The sequence below is a fragment of the Acomys russatus genome, chromosome 31 (assembly GCF_903995435.1).
Source record: "Acomys russatus chromosome 31, mAcoRus1.1, whole genome shotgun sequence".
Lineage (NCBI taxonomy): Eukaryota > Metazoa > Chordata > Mammalia > Rodentia > Muridae > Acomys > Acomys russatus.
The window spans coordinates 5,221,311-5,232,296 of record NC_067167.1 but is presented as its reverse complement, the minus strand read 5'-3'; the positions used below and the strand labels follow the sequence as shown (position 1 = coordinate 5,232,296).

The following is a 10,986-nucleotide window of genomic DNA, read 5'->3' as shown; positions in this document are numbered from 1 at the left end:
TGAGCCATTTCTCCGGCTCTAGAATAAAGAACTTCTTTTATGTTGTTGTTGTTTTGTTTTGTTTTGTTTTCCAAGACAAGGTTTCTCTGTGTAGCCTGGGCTGTCCTGAAACCCTCTTCTTTGTAGAGCAGGCTGGCCTGGGATTCACAGAGATCCACCTGCCTCTGCCTCCTGAGTGGTGGGATTAAAGGCGTGCATCATCATACCCGGCCCTGAATTTTTTTTATTCTTAAGAGGAGCTTTGTCATCCCTCACTTTCCTGGTACCCAGGGAAGACACTGGAGCTGCAGCCCTCCAGCACAAGCTGTCCTCCTGCTTGGCAGCTTGCTGGCAGCTTTCCAGACACGTGCGAAACCCTGCCTCGGAAGAAACAATGAATGAATGGCACATGAGAAATTACATACACAGTTGACCCTGGCCTCCCCACATCCATGCACATATGAACAAAGACACTTACACTCACATGTACACGGGCACACATATAAACACACATTCACATACATGCACACATGCACAAGAAGAAAAGGAAGTACAGTTCATATGACATTACACACACACACACACACACACACACACACACACACACACACACATACACATATTCTGGTGACCATATGAAACTTCCCAGGGAAACCATATAGTCTCAAATCCTTATCTTGGGGTCTGACTGCAGACAGGACAGCCTAGGACAGCAAAAGTGTGATGGCAATGCTATTGTGAGGCTCTAGTGTCACCTGGGAAACCACTCTCTGGCTGTGACTGTGAGGGGTTGTTCAGGTTAGGTTAACTGATGTGGGAAGACCCACTCTGAAGGTGGGTGGCCCCATCCCTCAGACTGGACTGCTGGACAGAACACCAAAATTCATTATCTACACTTCCTGACTGTGGAGTCACATGTGCCATGCGACCAGGCACCTCACACACTTGCCAACGTGCCTTCCCTGCGGTGAACCTTCTTCCCTTAAGTTGCTTTTGTTGGAGTATTTTATCCCACCAATGAGAAGAGTAAGGACCATGAAAGTGTAAGGCTTTGGAAAATGAAACAGAGTATCCGAGTTAGCTGCAGATGTCAACACAGCTGCTCTGAGGGAATAGCAACTGAAGGACTAATGGGATGGGGCTGGCCTTTGGCGGTGTCTGTGAGAGATCTTCTTGACTGATGGTGCCTGCTGTGGGCGGCAGCATCCCTAGATGAGTGGTCCTGGGCTGTGTAAGAAAGCCAGCTGAGCACAGTGCAGAGACTGAGCCAGTAAGAGCATCCTCCCATGGTCCCTACTTCCGTTCCCAATTCAGCTCCTGCCCTGATTTCCATCAGTGATGGCCTGTGACCTGCAAGTGTAGCCAAAGATAAATTCTTTCCTCCACAAGTAGCTCTGGCTCAGGCTGTTTGCCACAGCAACAGAAATCAAACTAGGTCATAGGTCATGATTAATAACTACACCAGGGCAACAGGCAAAAATGGTCCTGGGTAAAATCAGAGTGTGGCTGTTCCGTCTGGCAGGCAGATAAAACCCATCAAAGTTTAGCATGTTCAAGGGTTCCGGTGTAAGCGATGATGTCTACACCGGAAACAAGGTGACAGAAGAAAGCCAGCTGTCTCCTCAGGACACCAGAGCCTAGGTACATAGGATTTAAGCTGGATTTTTTTAAAGAGAATATATAGAGATTGTTTGCCTTGCTTAGCATAATGTGGAAGGAGGGACCTCAAAATATTTTAACATCTATTTCAAGAAAAGCAAAGTGTGAGAGCAGAGGCCCTTCGTTTTAGCCACTCAAAAAACTGAGGCAGAAAGATGGCAAGTTGAAGGCCAGTCTGGGCTGGAATGAGTTCAAGATGAGTCTGGGCTATATAACAAGATCCCGTCTTGAAGATTTTAAAGTGTGTGAGGGTATAGCACAGCAGTAGAGGTCCCTGCCTAGAATCCCCTAGTGAGGGGCCGGGGCATGGTCAGGGTAGAATCCCTGCCTAGAAGCCCCCAGTGAGGGTCTGGAGATGTGATCAAAGGTGGAGCCCCACCTAGAATCACCCAGTGAGGGCCTGGAGGTGTGGTCAAGGGTGAAGTCCCACCTAGAATCACCCAGTGAGGGCCTGGAGGCGTGGTCAAGGGTGGAGCCCCACCTAGAATCACCCAGTGAGTGCCTGGGGGCGTGGTCAGGGTGAAGTCCCTGCCTAGAATCCCCCAGTAGTGTGTCTTCCTTTCATGCTGAAGCCATGAGATCCATTCTCAGCACAGAGGACAAAAAAAAAAAAAAAGAAAAAAGAAGGTAGTGAGAACTGTAGACTTGATCTTTGTAATTCAGACCCTATAAGCATAACACTCTCTTTTGCTAGGTAGGAATCCCGGATCTCCTTCAACCTGTACTGTAAAAGTCAGAGAAGTGGGTCGTTGCTGCAAGGCCGGCATTGCAGAGTGAACGTTTGTAGGTGAGCACCCTCCCCGTGTGCCCCCTTACACATTCGTTTCTGCTCTCCTCGTTTTATTAGAATCAGTTGCCTCAAGCCCCACCTTCCTTCGGGGACTCGAGGGGGAAAAAAAAATCAGTGTGTTATAAATTAACCATCTCTGGGCTTCATCCGGGGAACCCCGCCAGCTGCCCACTGGCCATCTGCACTCCATCCAGATGCCCCGCCCATGAGAACAGTTCACGGCCCCTCAACCCTGCTGGCGTCTTGGGCCTTCATCTGCTTCTCTCTCTCTCTCTCTCTCTCTCTCTGACCTGCAGGGCGCCAGACTCAGCAGTATTCGGAATAGTCTTCCTCCACGTAGTTAGAAGGAAACCAGCCAATCTGGAGGGAGACGAGAAACCCATCAGAACAGCCTCTATCCTCTTCACTCCTTGTCGCATCAAGCTGGACCCCTCCTGCCTTAGGGCTTTGCATCTGCTGTTAATTCCTCCTCTGCACACGCACAAGGATGGCCCTCTGCCCCTCTAAGTCTCTGCTCGTGTGCCACCTTGTCAGTAAAGCCTTCCTCAACCTCCTTAACATGATAAGCCCCACCCACTCCTCTCTCTCTCTCTCTCTCTCTCTCTCTCTCTCTCTCTCTCTCTCTCTCTCTCTCTCTCTTTCTCTCTCTCTCTCCCCTTGACTGTTCTCCGCAGGGATCATCATCATCTGAATGGTCACATAGTCTGCTTTTTTTACAGGACTGATTGCTAAGCCAGCTCCCCTCCCGCAACACCACACAAAGTCAACAAGGGCAGGGAGTTTTCTCTTCCACTCACCAGACTCCCAAGAGCCTAGAACAGGTCCCAGTGCTCAGTAAACACATTATTAATATTTCTTGGAATGCTGGGATGGACAGCTGGAAACATGAGTGGATGAAAGATAGATAGATGATAGATAGATAGATAGATAGATAGATAGATAGATAGATAGATAACTGAGCAGATGAGTGAGTGGGTGGATGGATGGTGTATAGACAGATAAATAGATAAATAGATAGATAATGAATGGGTAGATGATGAAGGGATGGATGAATGAATAGGTGAATGGAATGGTGGATGGATGAGTGGATGGATGGATGGATGGATGGATGGATGGGTAAATGGATGAATGGGTGGATGGATGGATAGATGGATGGGTGGATGGATGGATAGATGGATGGGTTAGTGGATGAATGAGTGGATGGATGGATGATGAGTGAATGGGTGGGTGATGGATAAATGGATAGGTGAGTAGAAACATAAATGAATGATGGGTGGATGATAGCTTTACGAATACGTGGATGAAAGGATGGATGGGTGGAGAGACAGACACATAAACAGAGATGATGGTTGCAAAGAGAGACGGGTGACTTGAAGGAGCCTGCCCCTAGACTTCTTAAGCACTCTAAATGACTCTTTCATCCACCTTGTTACCCACCACCACTCACTAAACGTGACAACAAATCTGTTTATCAAATTTATAAACATTTCTCTAAATCTTGGGAACCTCCTGAAGTGTTACTCACGATAGAATAAAAGTTCTAGCCAGTGTCCTCAATCTTTACTCTCAACAAACATTTTAGAAACCTTTCAAGGCTACATGCTTGATGCTAGACAGTCAAATTCATCAGAGGATGACCCGAAGAAGGGTGTATACTCCATCCTCAGTACAAAGTAGGAGCTCAGCCAAAGCAAGTTGGCCTGAATCATCTTCAGGAACATCCCTCTTTGTAGCCAGAACCAGAGCAAACAAAGAGCACTGTGGTTCACCCCCAAGTCTGCCTCTCCATTCATTCAGTAGTTACTGAGTGCCACACCCTGCGTCACAGCAATGAGCAACGAAGACACGAATCTCTCCTCTTCCTCTCCCATGTTTGTCAATCGCCTTCTAACCCCAGGGCTTTTTCACACACTGGTGGATGTGTCTTCTGTATGTTCCCCAACCTTACTGTCCTGGCTGGTTCTATGTCAACTTGACACAAACACGAATTATCTTAAAGGAAGGAGCCTCAGTTGAGAAAATGTGTCCATAATATCTGGCCATAGAGCATCTTCTTACGTAGTGATTGATGGAAGAGGATCCAGCCCATTATGGACAGTGCCATCCCTGAGCTAGTGGTCCTGAGTTTTATAACAGGCTGAGCAAGCCATTGGGAGCAAGCCAGTAATAGGCACCCTCTATGGCCTCTGCATCAGCCCCTGCTGCCAGGTTCCTGTTCTCACTACTTTTGATGATGAACTTTTATATAGAACTGTGAGTGAAATAAATCCTTTCCTCCCAAGCTTGCTTTTGGTTATGGTGTTTCATCACAGCAATAGTGACCCTGAAAAAGACACTTACTGAAAAACGTGTGTGTGTGTGTGTGTGTGTGTGTGTGTGTGTGTGTGTGTGTGTGTGTGAAGGCCAAGGTGCCATACCTTGGGTACCATCCACCTGGTTTTCTAAGACAGAACCTCTTATCAGCCTGGAACTCACCAATTAGGCGAGGCTGGCTGTTCAGTGAACTCCAGTTGTCTGTCTGCCTTTGCCTTCTCAGCACTGAGATTGCATGCGGATGCCAACATACTCAGTTTTCTTTTCATGTGGATAAAATGAGGGAGGCACAAAGGGAGGGTGGTCCAGTGGATGGATGTACACTGGGGTGAACAGGTGAGCGGGTCAGTGAGTGAGTGGGTGGATGAATGGGTGTGTTCTGGGTGGGGGGTGAACTCCGTCTTCAGGTTTGTAATGAGAGCACTTTACCAGCAGACTGCCAGTCCGCTGGCTGTCATTTTAACCTTACCTCTAGAAGGTTCCGCAGAGGCCCTATTTCCCTTCATCATCTGAACCACTCCCCAGGGGGACTGCCTGGTTAGAGGTCAGCATGGTCTCACTAAAAATTGTTTCACAAAGATAATAATTGGATAATGTTCCCCCTTCACCTCACAGTAGGTCCTCAATAAATAGATCAAGGTGGAGGAAAATATGCTAAATCTCAGTGTCCCTTTGCCCCTCCGGCTAGGAGTGACCTGCATAGAAGCCTGACTCCATCCCACCACAGCCAGGCTACACACCACACAGCCCACCCAGATGGATATCCCTCCTGCCTCACCCGGCCATAGATCTCCCCACGCCACCAGCCTTGCTGTCCCTTCTTGTTGAGGATCTTGATGATGTCACCCTCCTTAAGGGACAACTCCGATCGGTCCCGGGCACAGAAGTCATAGCGGGCTTTGGCGGTGCCAAAATACTTGGTGCTTCCTGCTGTGAAGAGAAAATGAGATGCCTAAGCATCCGAGACAAACACCCAGGCATCATCTGGAGACAGTATAGAGAGGGGACATACTCTCAGGATGGTACCACCTAGTTGCAGGACTTTTGGGATGGCTAGCTTCAGCTGTCAACTTGACCCAACCTAAACCCACCCAGGAAGAGGGTCTCGGTAATGGACTGTCTGCATTGTGTTGGCCATAGCCTGTGGCCAGATCTGTGGGAGTTGTCTTAATGAAGTGAATTAATGTGGAAGATCTAAGCCAACATGAGTGGCATCATTCCCAAGGCGGGGCTGGAAGGGGGAGCTCTTATACCATATAAGAGTGGACAAAGTGAGCAAGCACACGTTCATTCATCTCTCCCTGCTCCTGCCTGCTGATGCGATGTGACCTCAAGTTCCTGCCTCCTTGACTTCCCCCACAGGCATGGACAGTAACCTGGAATTGTGAAATAAAATAAACCCTCCCACCGCTGTGTTGCTTTTTTGTCGTGCTATTTTACCACAGCAATAGACATGAAAACTAGAGCAGCCGTAGTACTAGGCAACCTCTAGACTGAAGGGACACAACTCTACTCCCAACGCTGTCCTCCTGGCCTGATGAGTACCCAAATTTAGGAAACTTGAATTTTTTAAGTAGGGTTACATGATGTAGCCCAGTGTGGTTCCAGCTCACTAAATAGCCAATACTGAGCCGAAATTTGTCATCCTCCTGCCTCAGATTCCTGAATAGTGGGGGTACAACCATGCACCATCACACCTGGTAAAACCAGGCCTTCAATAATCTTAATAGTGTTTTATGTACAGTCAACTTATCTACATCTGTGAGTCCTTAACCTGCATATTTAAGTCCAGATACAGAGATAAAGTTTACTGTATTTAAAGAAACAAACAAACAAAACCATTGTGGGTGACTGGAAAGGTGGTTCAGAGATTTGATTCCCAGCACTCACATGGAGGCTCCAAACCACCTGTAACCCTGTTTGCAGGAAATCTAAGACTCTCTTCTGGATTCTGCGCACACTGCTCTCAAGTGCACATAGCCATATGCAGACACGCATGTATACACATAATTAAAATTTTAAAATAGGGGTTGGAGAGATGGTTCGGTGATTAAGAATGCTTGCTGCTCTTCCAGAGAACCTAAGTCCAGTTCCCAGGACCCCAAAAATACCTGTAACCCTTTTCTGGCCACTGCAGACACTGTACTCATGGGAGTCCCACACACAGGTGCACATGCATAGCACACATATACACAAATCTTAAATAAAAGCAGAACTCTCCAATCATGCCACATAAATAAGCACTTAATAAAGAGGCGTTAAAAGCAAAGGTGGGGGCAGGCAGGTCCTGGAATTCCTGGCACTGTGCAGCCCTCAAAGCTGGGACATCTTCCTACCAGGTGGCTTGCTGATGGCTCTCCTCTCAGGTTCCTTGTAAGGGAACTGCAAGGTGGTGTCCAGCGACTTGAAGCAATCTTTGAGGGAATTCTGCTGATAAAACTCCACCAATTCCTGGGGGGGAAAATTAACCACACAACAGTCATTATCCCAGCTGGCCAGGCCATGGTAGAGCAGAGCTCAAGCCCTTGTCTGTACTCCTAAGAGCTCCTTGGCTGCACTCCCTGTGGTGGAGCAGCAAGGACCCTCTGTGGAAGGGACCCTGTGATGGGTAATACTGGCTGTCAACCTGAAGGACCGAGACTCACCCAAGAGGCAAGTCTCTGGGTGGTTCTACTTAACTGAGATGGGCTGAGCCACCTGAATGTGAGTGGCACCACCCCCATGGGCTGGGGTCCCAGAGTGAATAAAAAGGGGAAAGCAAGCTGAGCACCAGCCGCCCCCCCTCTCTCTCTCTCTCCTCCCTGTCTACAGATGCAGGATGCAACATGATCAGCCCCCTCAGGCTCCTACCACCACACCTCCCTCCAAGACAGTCCTCAGCCTCCAGCCGTGAGCTGCAAGAACTGGTCCCTCTTCAATCTGCGCTACAGGATGTTTGGTCACAGCAGCAACGAACAAAGTTACCAACAGATACCACAGGCTGAGGGCCGGTTCTCCACATAGTCAGTTCGTTTTTACGTCCTGTCAAGTTTACCAAATAGGCTCACCAAATGCAAGGCCCCCCATGTCTTTATAATTAATAATCATGGAAGCGCAGGCCAGCAGGCACACCACACATTGCCGAGGTTCTCCTAGGAAACTTGAAGGGTGTGGATGTTCATAATTCTCCCATTTAACATTTATTTATTTATTTATTTGTTTGTTTAAGGGGATGAATGTGACAGAGTGCATGTGGTGGTCAGAGATCAACCTGCGGACGTCTCGCCTTCCATCGTGTGGGTTCGAGGGGTCAAACTTGGGTTTGATGGGTGGTAACCGCCTTTACCCACTGAGTCAGTTTGCCAGTCCTCTAGTCCTCACTCATTTTATAGAGAAACAGAGACACCAAATTCTCTCTCTGCCCAGGTCCCACAGCAGACACAAGGCAATGGAGAGTGGCAGCTTATTTTAGACCTGGCCTCTGTAAAAGGCTTCAAATTTGATTTCAACTTCCCAGCTTGTTGGATTGATGGCTATGTCTCCCACAAATAGCTCATGCTATTTGGGTCCAAATTTAAGGCCATTCCACAAACAAAAGTGCCCCCATTCAAGAGCTCCAGGCTAAAAATGTTCAATATCATTTTTTTTTTAAGGGAAGGAAGAAAGAAAACTGGGGGCAGGGCAGCTGAGATGGCTCAGTGGGTCAAGTTCTTGCCTAAAAATTCCTGGAGACCTGGGTTCCATCCCAGAACCCATATAAAAGTAGAAGGAGAGAGGTGAGTCCACAGGGACCTCGGGGCTGCACGGGTTCACTGCAGTGAGCATGTGAATAATAAGAATAATGTAATTTTAAGTTATGAATTGTCTTTCGGGCTCTTCGAACTGATCATGGGTAAAGTCCACATGACTTACATACACCAATCAGCTTTAAAAGCCTAGAGGAAGATAAAATGAACTAACAGGGCAGTAAACATTAGCTAAGCACTCAAACGTTCAGCAAGACAGGCAGTCCCTCAAGTCAAGTGGAGCCAGTTTCAAGATCTGCAAACATGTGGCCTCTTAAAGCCTGTGAAACGGGAAGGCTGTAACAGTAGGAAGGTGAGTGTCCATGCACCTGCCTGTGTGTGGGTGTGGATATGAATGTGGGGACCAGAGACTGACTTCAGCCATCTTCCTCTACCGTGTTCGACCTTATATCTTGAAGCAGAGCCTCTCGCTGAGCCTACAGCCTCCTGGTTGCCTAGGCAGCTTCAGCAGCAAGCCCCGGGAATCCATTTGTCTCCAGCTCCCAGAGCTGGGGTTACAGACGTGTGCCGCCACACCTGGCTTTTACGTGGGTTCTGGAGATTGAACTCAGACCCTCGGGAGCTTTATCCCTGTGTCATAACCCCAGCTCAGCCTACTTGGCATCAATAAATGCTCCTCTGTAAGCACCCGGCACTATTACGTCAGAATTGTTTTCACCATTGGTCCTTAAGGGGATGACTTCGTGCTCCGCGACTACCTGGAAAGGGCTTCTCTAAATACAAACTGAGGACCCTAAGACACGAGTGCAGACAAGTGCTGCATGGGCTTTGAGCAGCTTCGGTGGAGGTAGGAAACAGTGGCCCTTACCGGAAGGCCCCGGAAAGCCTTCTTCTCCGTGATCCGGTACAGCCCCTCTGACGTCATGATTTTAATATGTTTGACCTCGACGTTATACCTGGTACAAGGATGAAAAAAGAATCAGAGGGTTGTATCCCAAGTCTGAGGATCGCTATCACGCCTCTACCCTGGCCACAAGCCCCAAAGACAGAAGAATCAAGCTGGACTCCTTCAAGCAAGAGGAGCCATGCCGTTCAAAGACAGGAGCAGTGCGTAACCCATCCCTTCCCTGGGTACCAGCTACTCTAAGCCTTCCATTTGTTATCTTGTATAGAAGGAGTTTTTTCTTCTTGAGGTAGTTCATCCAGAGGGTCAGCCTGCAGGACCCTGAATATGGATGCCAACATCCCATGGATTGAAGTTCTGGAGAGAGAGAGAGAGAGAGAGAGAGAGAGAGAGAGAGAGAGAGAGAGAGAGAGAGAGAGAGAGAGAGAGACAGAGAGAGAGACAGAGAGAGAGAGAGACAGAGAGAGAGAGACAGAGAGAGAGAGACAGAGACAGACAGAGACAAAGAGACAGAGACAGAGACACAGAGACAGACAGAGAGACAGAGATACAGACAGAGACACAGAAAGGGACAGAGACAGAGACACAGAGAGAGACAGAGACAGAGATACAGAGAGACAGACAGACAGAAACAAAGAGAGAGACAGACAGAGAGACAGAAAGACAGAGAGACAGAGAGAGACACAAACACCCAACACTCATCACTGTGCTGCCTAGTTTTACAACAACTTGATACAAACTACAGTCATTTGGGAAGAGGAGCCACAACTGAGAAAATACCCCCAGCAGATTGGCCTGTGGGGCATTTTCTTGATTGGTGGTTGATATTGGAGAACCCAGCCAGTTGTGGATAGGGCCATCCCTAGGCTGGTGGTCCTGGGTTCTATAAGAAAGCAGACTGAGTAAGCCCTGGGGAGCAAGCTGCTAAGCAGTGATCCTCCATGGCCTCTGCATCAGCTCCTGCCTCCTGGTTCCTGCCTTGTTGCTCAGTAATGGAGTGTGATAGCGAAGGATACGCTGACGCAAACCCTTTCCTCTCCAAGTTGCTTTTGGTCATGGTGGATTTTTTTCCCCAAAGCCATAGAGACCCTAAGACAATCTCTCTGCTCCCTGTGTGTGGATGCAGTGTGACCAGCTGCCTCATGTTCCTGCACTGCGCCTTCCCGGCGCCACGGTGGAGGGTTCTCTCCCTTGTGAGCTGAAAAGGCCCTTTCTCCATTAAGTTGCTTTTGTCAGGGATTCCTGTCATAGCAGTGGGACAAGCAAACCCACCACCTCCAGGCTGTGTTGAAAAGTCAGTAGGACCCTGCGAAGAGGACAGTGTCCTTGAACAGAGAGGATAGGACTCTGCCATGCAACGTGAAGGACAGTAAAATAGGAAGGATGCAAACTGCAGCGGCTCGGTAAACATGGTGGGTCACAGAGCAACAAATGGAAAGAGACACCCAACCTCATCAATATGGCAGACCACAAACTAAAAAAGACAACATAAGGGAAAGATGGTCATTTCTGCCAACGGGGGAGGCTAGGTAACACAAAACCCTAAAAATGCTTCTCTTTCTTTTTTTTTTTTTCTTTTTTTTCTTTCTTTTCTTCTTCTTCTTCTTCTTCTTCTT

General features: G+C 48.2%; 1 protein-coding gene across 1 annotated transcript in view; it reads right to left on the bottom strand.

The window, feature by feature from the left end:
• Positions 1-2,688: 2,688 nt before the first annotated feature.
• Vav1 (vav guanine nucleotide exchange factor 1) overlaps positions 2,689-10,986 on the bottom strand; it is a 47,680-nt gene continuing 39,382 nt past the window's right edge. Inside the window, exons 24-27 of the mRNA XM_051139605.1 lie at positions 9,335-9,422; positions 7,078-7,192; positions 5,520-5,671; positions 2,689-2,788 (exon numbers count right to left, since the gene is read on the bottom strand). Coding sequence (XP_050995562.1) covers positions 2,735-2,788; positions 5,520-5,671; positions 7,078-7,192; positions 9,335-9,422 — 409 coding nt within the window. The 3' untranslated portion in view covers positions 2,689-2,734. The remainder of the gene's footprint in view (positions 2,789-5,519; positions 5,672-7,077; positions 7,193-9,334; positions 9,423-10,986) is intronic.